At 39.3% G+C, this 17332-nt stretch overlaps 2 protein-coding genes across 2 annotated transcripts in view; one reads left to right on the top strand and one right to left on the bottom strand.

The window, feature by feature from the left end:
* The window catches only part of PDZD9 (PDZ domain containing 9), a 22347-nt gene extending 16535 nt beyond the window's left edge, over positions 1-5812 (top strand). The window contains exon 3 of the mRNA XM_004706069.2: positions 5189-5812. Coding sequence (XP_004706126.1) covers positions 5189-5601 — 413 coding nt within the window. The 3' untranslated portion in view covers positions 5602-5812. The remainder of the gene's footprint in view (positions 1-5188) is intronic.
* A 780-nt stretch (positions 5813-6592) lies between these two features.
* The window catches only part of LOC101658800 (cytochrome b-c1 complex subunit 2, mitochondrial), a 29876-nt gene continuing 19136 nt past the window's right edge, over positions 6593-17332 (bottom strand). The window contains exons 7-13 of the mRNA XM_013005468.2: positions 16055-16112; positions 14738-14833; positions 13990-14189; positions 12187-12267; positions 11127-11203; positions 8310-8463; positions 6593-6849 (exon numbers count right to left, since the gene is read on the bottom strand). Coding sequence (XP_012860922.1) covers positions 6766-6849; positions 8310-8463; positions 11127-11203; positions 12187-12267; positions 13990-14189; positions 14738-14833; positions 16055-16112 — 750 coding nt within the window. The 3' untranslated portion in view covers positions 6593-6765. The remainder of the gene's footprint in view (positions 6850-8309; positions 8464-11126; positions 11204-12186; positions 12268-13989; positions 14190-14737; positions 14834-16054; positions 16113-17332) is intronic.

Consider the following 17332-nt stretch of genomic DNA (forward strand, 5'->3'; position numbering starts at 1 on the left):
AACAAGAGACACACAGACCAATAGAACAGAGCAGAGAACTCAGAAATACATTTACCCAGCTAGGGGCACTAATTTTGAACAAAGGATCAAAACACATTAAATGGAGAAGAGATATATCTTCAAAAAATGGTGCTAGCAAAATTAGATTTTCATTTGCAGAATGAATCAGGATCCATACCTGACTCCACATACAAAAGTGAACTCAAGATGGATTAAAGACCTAAACATAACCCCAGTAACTATAAAAAGATCATCAAGAAAATAGGAGCAAATTTAGAGGCTCTAAACACTTTTCAAATTAAATGAAGACCACGCACACAACACCAGGCAGCTCCCTGCTGTTGCTTCTGGTCACAGGAACCCTGCGTACAGCAGGAGGAACACTGCCCTGCGCCGCCGTCACAGCGGTTCTTAGGTTTGCTGTGTCCACCCAGCTTGACGGTCTCCCTCTTTTTTGCTGCCCCTCTACTTTACCAAGCATGCTGTCTTTTTCCAGGGACCGGTCCGCCCTGACAACATGTCCAAGGTATATGATAGTCTTGCCTCTAAGGTAAGGTAACCAGATTTAAAGTGGGACACCATTGACTGGGGGAGATGGGGAAGAGGGAAGGGGTTCTTGATTAAAAATTTGATCTATATGGACCAAATAGACCATTCCCTAGCTTGTCATGCATTCTCCAAAAATTGGGACTTTTTAAAAACGCCACAAGCGGGACGTCTGGTCACCTTACTCTAAGGAGCACTCTTGAATGCACTTTACCCAGTACAGGTTTGTTCGTAGCCCATGGTACTTTCAATATCCCTCACCAACACTTTAATTCAAATGCATCCGTCCTTCTCTGGTCTTCCGTATTCCGTGTCTGCCTTTCACATACAGCAGCGGCGATTCTCTTGACTACTGCTTCCATAAGCATTAATTGTGGAGTCGAGCACGAAGAAATCCTTACAGGTTCAACTTCGTCTCCCTTGATCATGTTACCTATTGTCCAGTTGTGAGGATTTGGGTTTTCTACACTGAAGGCTACAATCCTTGATCTTCATCTTCAGCAAGTACTTCATGTCCTCCTCACTTGCAGCAAGCTAGGTTACCTGCATATCGTAGGCTGCTAATAAGCCTTCCTCCAATATAATCGAGCTTCTCTGATTATTTGCTCAGCATATAAATTGAGTAGTATGGAGAGAGGATACAACCCTGACACACACCTTTGTTGATTTTAAAATATGTAATATTCCTTGTTCTGTTTGCACAGCAACTTCTTGATCCATGTACAGTTTCCTCATGAGCATAATGAAATGTTCTGGAATTTCCATTCTTCTCAAGGTTTGTTATAGTTTGTTATGACCCACACAGTTGAATGCTTTTGCAGTCAATATAAAACACAAGTAAACATCTTTCTAGTGTTTTCTGCTTTCAGCCAAGATTCATCTGAAGTCAACATTATTATCCTTTGTTCCTTCCATGTCCTCTTCTGAATTCAGCCTGAATTTCTACCAGCACCTTGCCAATGTACTGCTATGACTGTTGGATGATTTTCAGCGAAATTTTACTTACACATGGGATATTAATAATATGGTTCAATTAATGTGAGCATTGTTGTCACCTTTCTTTGGAATGGGTACAAATATGGATCTCTTCCAGGCAGCTCACCAACTAGCTGCTTTCCAAATTTCCTGGCCTAGATGAGTGAATGCTTTTAGTGCTTCATCAGCCTGTTGAAACATTTCAATTGGTACTCCATCAGTTCCCGGAGTCTTGTTTTTGGCTAATGCCTTCAGTGCAACTTGGACTTCTTTCATCAGTACCACTGGTTGTTGATCATATGCTACCTTTTGAAACAGCTGAATATTGACTAGTTCTTTTTGGTATGGTGACTGTGTATTCTTTCCATCTTCCTTGGATTCTTCTTCCATCATTCAATATTTTTCCTATGGAATCTTTCAATATTGCAACTCGAGGCCTGACTTTTTTTCTTCAGTTCTTTAAGATATGCTGAGCGTGTTCTTTTGGTTTTCTAACTCTAGGTCTTTGCACATTTCATTATATTCTACTTCATCTTCTCGAGCTGCCCTCTGAAATGATCTATTCAGCTTATTAACTTCATCATTTCTTCCATTTGGCTTAGCTACTTATAAGTCTCAGTCTTTTCTGACACCCACTTGGATCTTTTTTTTTTTTTTTTTAATCATATTGGGGCTCATACAATTCATCACAATACATAGATCAATTGTGTAAAGCACATCTATACATTTGTTGCCCTCACCACTTGGACCTTTTGTTTCTTTCCTCTTTTTAATGCCCCTTTGCTTTCTTCCATGTATGATATTCTTGATGCCAGCTTATCAGGTCTATTAGTGTTTAATGCATCGTATCTGTTCTTGGAATGTTCTCAAAATTCAGTTGGGTTGTATTCTGGTTGTCAACTTGTTTTAATTTTCTTCAGGTTCAGCTTGATGGTTTGTCCCCCAGTTGGCTCCTGGCCTCGTTGTAGCTACTGATAATGACCTTCTCCATCATCTCTTTCCACAGATGCAGTCAATTTAATTTCTGTGCATTCCATCTGGAAAAGTCCATATATATAGAAGTCCACGTGTTGTTGAAAAAGGTATTTGTGATGAAGAAATTGTTGGTCTTGCAAAATCCTATCATGCAATTTCCAGTTTCCTTTCAATCACCAAGGCCTTGTTTTCCAACTACTGTTCCTTCCTATTTCCTACTTTTGCATTCCAATCACCAAAAATTATTAATACATCTTGAATGCATGATTTATCAATTTCAAGTAGATGATGTTGGTAGAATCCTCCAATTTCTGTATCACTAGCTTTTGTGGTTTGTACATAAATTTCAAGCATAGTTGTATTGACTGGATCTCCTTGTATGTGGATAAGTAGTACCCTATCACAGACAGCATTGTACCTAAAGGCAGAACTTAGAATGTCCTTTTTGATGGTGTGGCACCATTCCTCTTGAATTTGTCATTTCTGGCATAGTAAATGATATGACTGATTCAAAATAGCCAATACCAATTCATTTCAGTTCACTAATGCCTAGATTATCAATCTTTCTGCATTCCTTTTCATTTTTGATGACTTCCAACTTTCCAAGTCCTTCTTCATAGTCTTTGATTAGTCCGGAAGCTCTGCTGAAACCTGTTTGCTTTGGGTGACTCTACTGCTATTTGAAATACCGGTGACATAGCTTCCAGCATCATAGCAACACACAAGCCAGGAACAGACACAGTCACACCCATTGCAGCACTTTTCACAAAAGCAAGAAGATGGAAACAACCTAAATGCCATTCTTCCAGACAGTGGAAGAACGTACAAACCTTGGTACACATGCATAACCAACAGACAAGATGACTGGGACCACCTACAAATAAGAAACTTATATACATCAGAAGATTTCACCAACAGAGGAAAATACAAACTCATAGACTAGGGAAAATTTTTTGGACAATGACAAGGGACTAATCTCTAAAATCTACAGAAAACTTCAATGCCTCAACAAGATGAATAACTGAATTAAAAAATTGGTAGAGGACATAAATAGATAAGTTTACCAAAGTGGACATTCAACTGGCCAACAAAAATATGAAAGCTTGTTATCACTAGCCATCTGAGAGATGCAAATCAAAGCTGATTAAATATTGTCTCACCTCATAACTGACAGCAAAGTTAAAAAAAGTGGGAGCAGTTGCAGAGAGATTAGAACACTGTACATTGCTGGTACAATTGTAAAACACAGTACAACCTACATGGAAAGTGGCATGGCTATTCCTCAAACAATTGGGACTAGAAGTATCAGATGGCCCAGCAATAGCTCTACTTGGTATATATCCTACAGAAATAAAGAACATAGACTGGACAAATATATGCACACCCACATTCATCACAGCACTAATCACAATAGCAAGATGGAAACAAATTAAAAGGCCATCACTGGAAGAAAAGGTAAACAGACTTGATACATACACACAATAGACTACCCATTGTTAAGGAATGGCCCAAAAAAACGGTGAAATATCTCATGGTATGCATTTAGAGGACATTGTGCAGAGTACCTGAGTAAAGTCAAACCCCAAAGCCTAAATACAGACCAGTATTACAAAAAACTAACCAAGAAAAGGCTCTCACACCTGAAGAAATAGACTCTGCTGGCCACAGGAGTAGGAGAGGAAGGGAGGGGAGGAGAATCAATAAGCCAGTGGGTAGACAGCGTTAGCTTGAGTGAAGGGGCAGATACAAGAAAGAAATGGGGAAAAGGGCAGGTGCAGGGGACAAGCCATTGGAAGGCTTGATAAATTGTTGAATGCAAAAAGGATTATCTGATATAACTGCCCCTAATTCACAATAAAAAGTTTATTGGAGGAGGGGATCCTTGTCAATATTCTGGATTAAAACTGTCTAAAGCGTTTTCAAAGTAGGGTAAAATAATTTTAGTCAGAATTTAATTTACATTTAGCTATGAAAAATTTTATTCATTTTTTAAGAAAAACCTAAAGGTTGTATTAACGCTAGATTGTATTCCTTTTAAAAAATTATTATAAATCATTTTATTGGGGGCTCGTACAACTCTTATCACCATCCATCACGTCAAGCACATTTGTACATATGTTGCCATTATTATTTTCAAAGCTTTTTCTTTCTACTTGAGCCCTTGGTATCAGCTCATTTTGTTCCCTTCCCTCATGAACCCTTGACAATGTACAAATTATTTTTCATGTCTTGCACTGTCCAGTGTCTCCCTTTACCCCCTTGTCTGTTGTCCATCCCCCCTGGGAGTTTATCTGTCTTGTATTCCCTGTGTTTCCAGCTCTAATGTGTACCCATGTACATGCTCTGGTCTAGCCAGATTTGTAAGGTAGAATTAGGGTCATGACAGTGAGGGGAGGAAGCATAAAAGAACCAGAGGAATGGTGTATGTTTCATAGGTGCTGTACTGCACCCTGATTGGCCCGTCTTCTCCCCACGACCCTTCTTCTGTAAGGGATTTCCAATTGCTTACAGATTGGCTTTGGGCTTCCACTTTGCACTGCCCTCCCCCCATTCACATTATGAATTTTTGCTCTGGGCCTTTGAGGCCTGATACTTGATCCCATCGACACCTCATGATCACACAGGCCTGTGCATTCTTTCTTTTATGAGGAAAATGTTTGTAAGACATCTTGTTAAAAGTTCCTACAATAAGAATACATTTCATTCACTATTCATTTCAGTACCAAGAAAACCAAGCAGGTAAAAGATGAAGCTCCCACAAGCAACACTGAAAATGAAGATGTAGTTACAGATAAGAAATTGAAGTCTTATAGATATCCACAGTCAACTGGGACTGCAAGGAGACCAGTGTCCATCTCCACAGACTGGCACGGGTATGAGAAGGAGGATCATACTATCAGTGTAGGGAAAGACATTCACTCTGACGTGATGCTTCACAGAGATCACAAGGACGTGAGAGCACCTTCTCCATACTGGACAATGATGAAGCAAGCCAATGAAAGATCCTCCTCCTCCTCCTCCTCCTCCTCAGCCTCTTCAACCTCAGATGCTTTCTGGCTGGAAGAATGTGCCCAAACTGAAGAGGGCAAGGGCCAACCTGATTAAACAATGGTTGGCAAATCTAAGACCATCTGGGCATTTCTCTTCAAAGTACCCAGTTTTTGTGTATCATCATGTACAGGTTGCTATTCTCATAGAAATGAGTGCAGATTCTATGACTGCATCGTGAAACCTTGATATGTTTTTCAACTCAAAATAGCAGTACCATCTTTTAGAAAATATAGCAGAGGAAACGCAATATCAGAATGAGTGGATATAGTGGAGAAACTAACTTTTTAAGGTATCTTTTTTTTTTTTAAAGATACTTAGCTCTTTTTTGGCAAGACTGAGGTGCCCTACTTAGAAGGATACAAATATTATTGTTCTGGTAATTGCTCACACTAAACCTGGCCCTGCCTCACTTTCACTTTTAAGCTCTACTTTTACTTTCAATGTTGAGTTGTTTCAGTTAATCACTTATGAGACTGGAAAGAAACAGATGAGGGATAGGGGATGTGAGAGAAAGGAAAACTGCCACAGTGAAGGAAAATTAGACACGAAGTGAAGCACGGAGAATACAGGATGACTGGTAGGGAATTTAAAGTGTCTTCGAAGACACAACTCGAGTGCAAAAAAAGGAGGTAAACAATCACTCTCCCAACTACCTCACCAAAATAAGCAGCCCCGGTGGCAGGTGGCTAAGCAGTAGGGTGCTCAACGGAGGTCAGTCATTTAAATCTGGTGGTTGCTCTCTGCGGGAGAAAGCTGAGGCGATCTCCTTCCGTACAGATTCACAGACTTGGTTGGACGCCCAGCGGCTCAGCTCTAGCTCTAGTCTATGGGAGTGAAGTCAGAGTCAACAGCAATGGGTTTTTTGGGGGGATTCAAAATTATAAATGTGTAACTGCTTACATCTTTAAACACCATCGATACTAATTTGGAACTATTTATCCTGCTAGTCACTTAGCCTTCATTTTATAGTTCTTGATGCTTCTGTACAAGACCTCAGCTTATAAGTACTTGTGATTAGGAAAACTGATTAGGAAAACTGCAAGAATTTAAATAGCATATTTTATTGAATTTAGGTTAGTTGGGAATAATTACCCATTCATGCTTCAAAGATATTCTAGGTTGTTGAAAGAAAACAAAAAAGGATAAATGTTATATTAGACATTTTTAACTGTCATGTGTTTGCTTCTATGACTTGAGAAAATGGTTAGTATTTCAGTATTATAACTCATCAAGAAAAGGTGTATGCCCCAAATTTCCACTGGTTGCCATGGACTTTTTGCCAGAAACAAACTTCACCGCAGCCTTTAAATAAACAGAAAAGACCAAAAGTTAACAGAAATATGGAAATGTATAATGGAGTAAACTTTCCCCATTTTTCCAAACCAATAATTCTATGTTTCTCAAAATGAATTATAGGAGGTGGCTGACACTTAGCTGTCACACTTACCTGTGACAATGTAGGAAGAAAAGGTGAGCTTTGTGCCTTTGAGCATTCTACCATATAGGAAGGGGGCTGCTAAAAAGGGAAGGCAAACCTCACACAAGGTGTGGTATGTAGGACGGTCAGTGCTTTTCTGTTTCTGCATTGTAAATAGACTGGGCCAATTAAAATCCAGAGAGTGTTAACTTAAAATAGGTTTGTTTCCCTTTTTAACCCCATTGTCTTTATACAGGGAGCAGTGGTGATATAGGGTGTTAACGAGGTGGGCTAAGCACAAGGTTCAGTAGTTCAACACCACTAGCCACTCCTTGGAAGAAGGCTGAGGCTTTCTACTCCAGTAAAGTGTTGTAGTCTCAGAAACCTGGCGCGCAGCATTTCTACTCTGCCCTATAGGTGTGCTTTGAGTCAGACTGACTTGACGGCTGTGAGTTTGGTTTGGTTCTCTGTACAAGTGGAATCCTGGTGGCTTAGAGGTTACTAGTTGGGTTGCCAACCTCAACTGCCCAGAGTGGTTTGAAACCACTAGCTTCTTCGAGGGAGAAAATGTATGAGGGTTTTCGTTCCTGTATATATTCACAGCCGGAGGGACTAACAGGGGGCAGTTCTACTGTCTTCCAGAGTCTCTGTGAGTCAATCGACTCAGTGGCAGTGGGTTTGATGTGGTTGTTCCTACACCCGTTGGTGAGAAGATAAGTGAGACCACAACAGTGGAGAGGAGATGGAATTTTTAATGTGGACAGAACTAAGGACACCTACTGCTTTGGGGTTTACTTTGTAGTTCATGTATATGTCACACAGGGTATGTAGTTCACGTACTTCACGTACTTCAGATTTATTCTGTATAAAGAGGCAAGATATAATTCTTGCCTAGAAAACATTCCAATCTTGAAGGGAACAATAGTATATGTAGAAACAAACAACACGTAATTTGAGCAAAGAAATATAGCCTGAGAAGATTAAAAGGGAATTCTGAGATGCTGATGGAGGATTGGTAGGATGTGAAGTTTAGTTTTTGTGGGAGAGGAAGAAAAATGCCCAAACTTTAGTGGTTGTTTGAATCGTATGACATTGCCAACATTTGGCCCCTTTTGACATCTGAGAAAAGGGATTTCAAATGGTTTGACTAATAGTAATTCAGTTGTGTAAGGGGTCTACATATGCCCTACATATACCCTTCTACCAGGTGTAGATAGGCAACAAACAGCATGAGAAAATATGTGCAAGGAGGCTTTGAAAATGGATCACTAAAGTTATGTTACTAGATATCAAATAGAATTTTTCTAATCTAGAAGTCACATGCTGGAAGTTTCCGTCTACTTACATTTTTGACATCAGTGGCAGTCACTGCGTCAATCTGCTGAAGGACTGTGGTTGGCGGCACATAGGAACCAGCAACTAAAGCCTGGAGTCCCACTTCATTCAGGAAACCCTCCGAAGACTCCACTGACATTAAGTACGCAGCTTTTAGCTTGTTCCTGTCCAATAAAGGGTGTGCAACGAAAGCAGCTTTATAGATAAAAGGGGAGCTTTAAAGTATGTTCCCAACTCTTCAACACAGCATTGAAAAATCTTACAATGCTAAAGGCCTCCACCTATTTCTTCAGTTCACCGACTTCTTATTAATGACACGATCAATTTGGAAATCTGTTATACAACACTATTATGAAGGGAAAAACCTATGTGGGTTCTTCGGTATCGTCCATTTAGCAGTTCTAAATCTATTGTCTCCCTCAAAACTCACTGCGGACGGGCATGATGAAGGCAAGTGGGGATAACGGGCAGGGAGGCAGAATAGGTCTTAGCAGCCCCAACAGTTGGAACAGGAGCCCTGGTGGCACATTCAGTGCTTGGCTGCTAACCAACAGGCTGATGATTTGAATCCACCAGCTGCTCCCTGGGGGAACAATGTGATATAAAGGTTTACTGCATTGAAAATTCTACGGGCTGCTTCTACTTTGTCCTTTAGGGCTGCTGTAGTTGGTATTGACTTGGATGACAGTGGTTGTTTTTTTTGGGGGGCGGGCAGGGTGCCATGGGAGGGTAGTTTAGACAGTCTACATAACAGGTACAAAAGCATCTATTCTAGCAGATGCTACCACCTTATCGATCAGTTTGAAATAAAACAAAACCCAAATTTCACAGTTCTTCCAGGAAGAAACTATTATTTTTATAAATATGATATTCAATAAGGCACTTGAGTTATTTAACCCCCAAATAAACTATCATCCTATAGAAAGACTTCTATTAACACATTAAAATTTAATGTGGCAATTTTGCTACATTGTTTAATTTAAAAAGGATTTTATCTGCAATTAACTTTATTACCAAGAGGCTATTAGTTTGTCCCTTCAGCAATGACACCTCATTTTCTCTTTCACTATAGGAAGACTAAGAAACCTTACAAGAAAAAGTATCAGCTCCACCAAAATGTCAGAAAATGAACACATCTTGATATTAATAACTGAACTTCCATTTTTCCACACTTTGTCATGCTTTATAAAAACTCTGCTATACTTATTAAGAAAATAAAATTTCTTAAATTAGATGTGAAATAAGAATTTTTCTCAAGGTCCAGTGTTTCAATTTATTCTCATGTTTCCAGTGCCATCAGGTAAAACTGCATTGTATCAATCCTTGGTCCTATGTATACAATATCTAATAAATTGTGCCGAATCTATTTAAAACATGTAATTTTGTAGTGTGTTCTGTATAGTAAAGTAACAATATAAACTGGAACCGAAATGATTAGGGGTGCCATCTCGGTTATTAATCCACCTTGTGGAATGTTCCTGTTATTTATACTATACACATGTATGGGAGCTCTGGTGGCACAACAGGTTCTGTAGGGGGCTGTTAACTGGAAGGCTGGCAGATACAGAGGCAGTCTGCTTTCATCAACATTACAGCCTTGGAAACTATAGAGCAGTTCTACTCTATCTTACAGGATTGCAATGAGTCAGAATCTACTTGATGGCAACGGGCTTATACACATTAATAGGGGGCCTCATGTGCTGTGGGCCAAGTGTTGGGTTGCTAACTGAAAGGTTGATGGTTCAAACCCACCAGTTATTGCTTGGGAGAAAGATATGGCAATCTTCTATAGATTACAGCCTTGGAGACTCTAGGAAGCAAGCCTTATCTGTCTGACAGGGCTATTATACGTCAGAACAGACTTGATGGAAGTGGGTTTACATACATTTAATATATAATTAGGGTATTAAGTTACTCTGTACACAAACATTACCATGCTTCTGGACAGGAGAGGACAATATTAAATGATCACGGAGACCATTTAAGTTTCAGGATCCACACTCTGAAGCACCCTGAACGGATGAGGCCCAGTAAATGCCTCAGACTGCATTTCTAACTTCATCAAAGGACTAGTTTAATACCAGAGATTGTAGTTTCAGTTCCTTGAATTACTAATGAGTTAACGGTGTTGTGTAGTTCGCACTTTCAATTTAGACAGTGGGAATTTAAATACCACCAATAGGAAAAGCGTACCTGATTTTTTTTTTAATATAGAAAAATAAACCATGTGTTCTTTTGTCTACTAACTTGGTAAAGAGGAAAAAAAAATCCCTCTCTAGTTATGGTAAAATAGGCACCCATGTGTTGGTAATGTGAACATGAATTTGTACATAACTCTTTCTAGATTGTGACTTAGAAATATAAGAATGTTTTATAAACAAACGGACACATGTATTTCAACATTCCTTATAATGTTGATAACTCTTGATTTAGTTGGGAATCTGTATCAAGAGTAATATGAAACACAGAAATATTTTAAGCCCAAAGCTAATTTATGAACTGTAGAAAATGTCCAGTATATGATGAGACAGCTATTAATATCATACATCAAACTGTTAGTAATCTTTATAAATTTTAAATCTCTACAATTGTGCTATTAAATGATAATAAAAATAAAAATACAAGATTAGTGATTTAAAAGTTATCATGAAAACAGGCAAAATCTTAAGTCTCATCTCCCAGGTAGAAGTGTGTTTTTCCTTTCCTTTTTAATATGTTATATTTTTGAATCCTTATAAGCACACATTACCGTATTGGCCTAGCCAGACAAAAATTATAATGGCCAACTTAAATTATTAGTAAACACAAAGCTAATGCTGCAACTCACTTGGCAGCTTGGAGAACTGTATCAGAAAGGCCTCCCTGAGCGATGGTTTTCACTTGGTCATAGGCAGCCCTGATCACCTAGAAGAGATAAGGAAAGACTGGTCATCTCAGCAGCCAAATGTCCCTCTCCTGAGGTGAAACCACGAGAGGGAAGGTTATGTCTATTTGAAGTCCCCATGTAATTCACATTCTTACTGCATACCATAAAGCAGCAGACTGCACAACTTACAGTAGCCAAAATAACAGCATCTTCCAAGAGTGACGCAGAAGGCAAAGGATACCAGTAGCGTTTAGGAAGGGTAGACGGATTTATAAATTTCCATAAAGAACACCAAAAAACTCCCCACAAAAAAACAAAACCAAACCAAACAGTTGCTATTTGGCCAACTCGGACTCAAGATGACCCTGTTTGTCAGAACAGCACAGCATTCCATAGGCTTTTAAATGGATGCATTTGGGAAGTAGATTGCTAGGTCTATTAAGGTACCACTGGGTGGACTTGAATCTCCAACCTTTCAGTTAGCAAATGCAGTACCAATTTGCACCATCTAGGGTCTGTCTCCCCATAAAGAATAAACAAACAAACAAACAAACAAACCCCACAGCCACATCTTTTCTTCAGTGGAGCAGCTGGTGGGTTTGAGTCACCAACCTGTGGTTGGTTAGCAGTTCAACACTTATCATCACAGCACATCTTTTTCCATCTTTCTTGGAAGCCAACATAGACATTTTTAGTGTTCTCCATAGCATTCCAATGCCAATTACTACACTAACCACCCCTCAACTCAACCCACTGCCACTGAGTTGATTCTGACACACAGTGACCTTATGTAGAGTTTGGGACGCTCTGTAAGTCTTTAAGGAACAGCCAGCTTCATCTTTATCCTGTGGAGCAGCTTGTGGGTGGGCAGTGCAATAGTTACCTGACACTGACTCCAGGGCTCCTTACACAGAGCTCTTGATAAGTCATGGCATTCAAACTGTCCATACTTTGGCCAAAAAACACTTTTGTGGAGAAAAACAAAACCTTTCAATGAGATTTGGTTGGGTTGTCAACTTACATCTCCGGCAGCTGCAGCCTGTGAGACGGTGTAAATCCCAAAGAGGCCGGAATCTGAGTAACTGGCATTAAAAGCAGAAACCTGAAATAGAACAAAACTCTGATGTTATTCCACCAGGAGCAGAAACCTGAAATAGAACAAAACTCTGATGTTATTCCACCAGGTGAAACTCAAGGTTTTCTAGACAAAACCTTGAATCCTCACAGGATAAGCAAATTAGAGCTTTTCATGTATCACTTAACCAATACTATCAAGGACTAACCATTTATACGGGTTACCTTTTTATATGTAACTGACTGTTTTAACTGATTATTTTTTAAACAAGCAGATGATATTTATTTGGTCCAAGTATAGTTATTTGAGTTTTACAAAAATCAACTATAAATAACCTGAAACTGTAACAATACACAGAAACTGGCTCTTACGCAGATCTACCAAGCAGTACAAATGATTTATTTAAATATTTTAAAAATAGATGTCCACTTTCCTCTTCTGTATTTTTTTCTGGCTGTATGTGTGAGTGAGATTACAGGAAGCATCACTGTAAGTATCATCTTGCAAACATTATTATAGAGACTCCCTGTACCGTACTAGCATACAGGGCTTTGGCATTCCAGACTTGGTTTCCTCTTTCTGCTGCTGGGGGTAACTTTTCTACCAATTCCCATTTTCTATTACAGACTGAAGTCAAAGGATTTGGGGAAACATTTCAGGTAAGTGGCTACTATCCGGATGTTCAAAGGAGCAACAAGTTTAGCCTATGAATAAGAGAGGCATTTCTGTCTGTAATCTAAGCAGCTTCTGAAAGTGAACCTGATGGGCGGCCTAGTCCAGTGTTTCACATTTACGTGTCATTTGTGGAAGGACCACCTGGATTGTTGTTAAAATATAAACTTCTAGGTTCCTGTCCCATATTTAGTGGCTCGAATCCCTGTGGCCTGGGAGCCAATTTTGAACAAGTGTTCCCAGTGATTCTTATGCACAATGACAATTGAGAATCACTGGTTAACAACCACTGTAAAACATAAGAATATGAGGGGTCTTCAAAAAGTTCATGGAAAATGCATATTAGGAAAAAACTGTGCATAACTTTCAATTTTGTCTCGTGGCATAAATGAAACATGTACTAGTTATAGTATGTCTGAACTGGATCTAGCTTGAGGCACTAAGAATTGATAGTTTGAAAAGGGTTCCTGTTAGAGCAACATGAGTTCTGTTAAAATTTATGCTAAAAATACCAATTCAAGATGAAGCTTGGGTGGAAGAATGGTGTAATCACTGATGCTTAATGAAAAATTTATGAGGACAATGCACTACAGAAATGAGCAGGTACAAATGGAAAACTTGTTTTAATGAGTACAAGTTATCAATTTCTAAGTGCTCTATTTCTAAGTATTCATTTTTTCAAATTCAAATGAGAATAACTGAAAAGATAATAAATCTCTGAAATTAAGCCAGATAGTCTCTGTTTTACAAAGGTTTTGTTTGTGTCTGTGCTAAGCTTTACCGGAAAATGAGAATTAAGACTGGATATCTTAAGTACTGAGCCTTTGAAAACAAAAGGAGCGCCATCAGCTGTGAAGGCCAGGGGTCGGGAATGCACGGCCCAGGGGCTATGTAAAGCCTGGGAAGTCATCCATGCCAGCTAACATCACATGCCTCACTAAAGAGAAGCAGTTTTAAGCCACTACATTAGGGGTGAGTTAATTACATGTTTGACCAGTATGGCCTGAGAGTGATGTTAATAAATATCCAAATGACCTTTGGCAGAGAAAAGGTTCTCCACCTCTGACTAAGACTTACATCAAATGGCTGGTGAATCCCTTTGGCAACAGCCTGGTATAAAGCGTTGGTGGCGTTGCTGCCCCTCTTGACATGTGGCCCTGCACCGAGCACATGCTGGAGAACACTGAATACATTGGCTTCTGCACTTCCTATGGCGGCACTTTCTGCTACAAGAACAGCATGTACCAGACTGTCTCCATTCTGTTCTCGAACTTCACCTGGAGCCGCGGGAGAGCAATGAAAATGGCGGTCATTATTGATTTTACGCTTCAGCATTCCGTGTTCTCCCTATGTCAACCCCTAACAGCTGTCCTCCCCACACCACACAATTCATATACAACACCTAACTAATTATTTCCTTCCATATTGAGACTTTTTCATGGTAAATAACTAAGCCTTCTTATTAGATGCCATCAACTTAGTCTCTGACTCCTGGTCACCAGATACTTAATGGAAGCAAACGGTGCCCAGTCCTAAGCCATCCCCACAACTGGCTGTGGATCACACTTGTTCCCAAGATTGGACCAGCATTAGCTGGTTTTAGGAAGATGACTGTCGGGCCTTTCTCCTTTGTCAATCTTAGTCTGGAAGCTCCACTGACACCTGTTCAGAATCACAGCAACAAACAAGACTCCACCGACAGAGTGGCCGAGAATGAGGCACGATACCAGAGATTGAATGTGAGCATGCCACCAATTTCCAGTATGTTATTCTAGGGTGGGAACTTCCTCGAGGAAAAGTAACCCAAACTGAACAAAACGCTTACCTCCACGGTAGACGGACTTCGCACCAGATAAACCGAGTCCGCCCCGCATGTTGAGAAACTGTTCAGCCACCTGCTTTAGAACAGGATGACTCACACCTATCCCGAAAGAAACACAAACCAGCTAGAACACAATTTCCCAAACACAACCAAACAACATCTACAGTTTTTTCTTGTTTTAAGCACGTTATGAATTCAAACATCAAAAAAGTAAAGAAAACAAGTCTTCCCTGTAACGCTTTTCTCCCAGACAACTCTTCAAAGTTTGCTATATTTACATAGAATGGTTTCTGTGCACACATTGGTAACTATTCTTTATTTTTAAAATGATGTAACCCTGTTATCTCAGAACTTGTCTTTTATAACTCTACCATAATTTATTTAATCAGTCCCTTCTTAATGGACATTTGCATGTTTCAAATATTTTGCTATTAAAACACTACACATCCAAACACACTACCATAAGAGTGAAAATAAAACCCATGGGAAAACATTATTTATAAATATGATAAGGCTCTAGTATTCAAAATATCTAAAGAATTCTTTTTTTTTTGCTCCCCCCGCCACACCGGGTCCACCGCCCCTAGCAGTCTCTAAAAGAATTCTTAGAACTCAACAAAAATCCAATTAAAAGGGGCAAAAGCCTTAAAGAGACATTTCTCCTAGAAAGATATGCAAACGGCCAATAAATATAAATATGTATATATACATATACAGAATTTGTCTGTTTATATCCATTATTTATTTCAGTTGTACTAAAGAAAAAAAGAATACAGTTTAAGACTTCTTGTGCTGCTAACTCCAAGACCAGTAGTTGAAAATCACCAGCAGGGAAAGGTGGGGTTTTCTACTCCTGTGAAGGTACAGTCCCGGAAGCTCACAGGGCAAGTCTACCCTGCTTACAGGGTCACTGTGAGCTGGTATCTGTTCAATGGCAGTGACTTTGGTTCTCCTTAGAAAAAGTGGCCCTTATTGAGAATGATGAGGGCAATGAATGTACAAATATGCTTTACACAATTGATGTGTGTATGGATTGTGATGAGTTGTATGTGCCCCTAATAAAATGATTTAAAAAAAGAAAAAAAAAGTGGCCCTTTGTCACGATGCAAATACTATAAAGAACTTAAATCAGGTAGTTTAATTATTGAATTCTGCCTTCCAAGAAAAGTGACTAGCAATTCAACAAAATCTATCACACCCTGCCTATGTGATGTGAGTAGAGAAATGAGCTCTCCAATTGTGTTCTATTCTGTATTCCATAGTTACAGTTTCAGGGATTGCTGCTACTACAGAAGGTAAGACAGGCAATTTCCAACTTACCAAGTCCAATCAAAGCCATTCTTGCACTCGTAAAATTGTTCTGGACATAGTAATGCAACTGAGGAAGGTAAAAACATTCAGGTTATTTGGGTATAAATTTTAAAAATCTGTAAAAACTTAAAAGAGTATAGATGCGCTGAAAATACATTCCGAGGCTTAAAGTTGCTATGATGATGATGGTGTTGAACTGCATTGGATTTTTATGGTTTTGTTTCAGAGGCTAAATCTTGTCATGTTGGTTGCCCAATTCTATAAATTACTGAATTATACATTTTAACAGCGGATCTACAAGTTATGTAAATTATATCTAAGCAAAATTGTTAGTTATAAAAAGCAACCTGGAACAAGAGAATGAGAACATGCATTGGCTTGAACTTGAGAGATGACTTCTCGTACAGGTGTCATTGTCTATTTTATCCTTCTGCTTCTGCTTCTGGTGCCACATCTGAGCTCTGGGCTCACCAAAGGTCCTGAAGCTTTGCCTCTATAGTTGGCCCTGAGGTTTGATGGTTTAGCACTTAAATTTAGAGCATTGGCCAATGTTCAGTTTATTTTCATATTTGTTGCTCTTGTTAGGTGTCAGCAAGTTGTTTCTGATCCATAACGGTGTTATGCACAACAGAATAAAACTGTCTGGTCCTGCACCATTCTTATGCAGTCACCGTATCAATCCATCTCACTGAGGGTCTTCCTCTTCTCCTGGGACCCTCTGCTTTACCAAGCATGCTGTCCTTTCCCAGGGACTGGTCTCTCCTGATACTGTCTAAAGTACGTAAGACAGAACCTCAACACTTCACGCCTAAGAAGCATTCTGGATGGATTTCTTGCAAGACAGAGTTGTTTATTCTTTTGGCAGTCTATGGTACTTTGAATAGTCTTCACAAGCACCTTAATTCAAAAGCATTAATTCTTCTGTGGTCTTCCTTATGTAATGCCCAACTTTCACATACATAATAGGTGAATGAAAAGAATATGGCTTAGGTCAGGCACACTTAACTCCTCAAAGTGACATTCTTGAAAGTGACATACTTTCAAGAAGTCTTGTGCAGCAGATTTACCCAATGCAATAAGTCATTTGAAGCTGCTATCTATGACAAATCTGTTGCCACCCAAGTTACAGTCCAGTGTGCGGAAGACAACATAGGATTTGTAAGTATTCAGAGGGGTTAAAGCAAAGATTTTTCAGTCAAATGATTTAAACATGTAAATTTTATTTTTAAAGAAAAAGAAGCAGAAAAAAGGATCTAGAAGACACTATACCAAGGTCTTAGCACTGAG

This window comes from Echinops telfairi, unplaced genomic scaffold (genome assembly GCF_000313985.2).
Source record: "Echinops telfairi isolate 266 unplaced genomic scaffold, ASM31398v2 ScPeMD7_5;HRSCAF=22, whole genome shotgun sequence".
Lineage (NCBI taxonomy): Eukaryota > Metazoa > Chordata > Mammalia > Afrosoricida > Tenrecidae > Echinops > Echinops telfairi.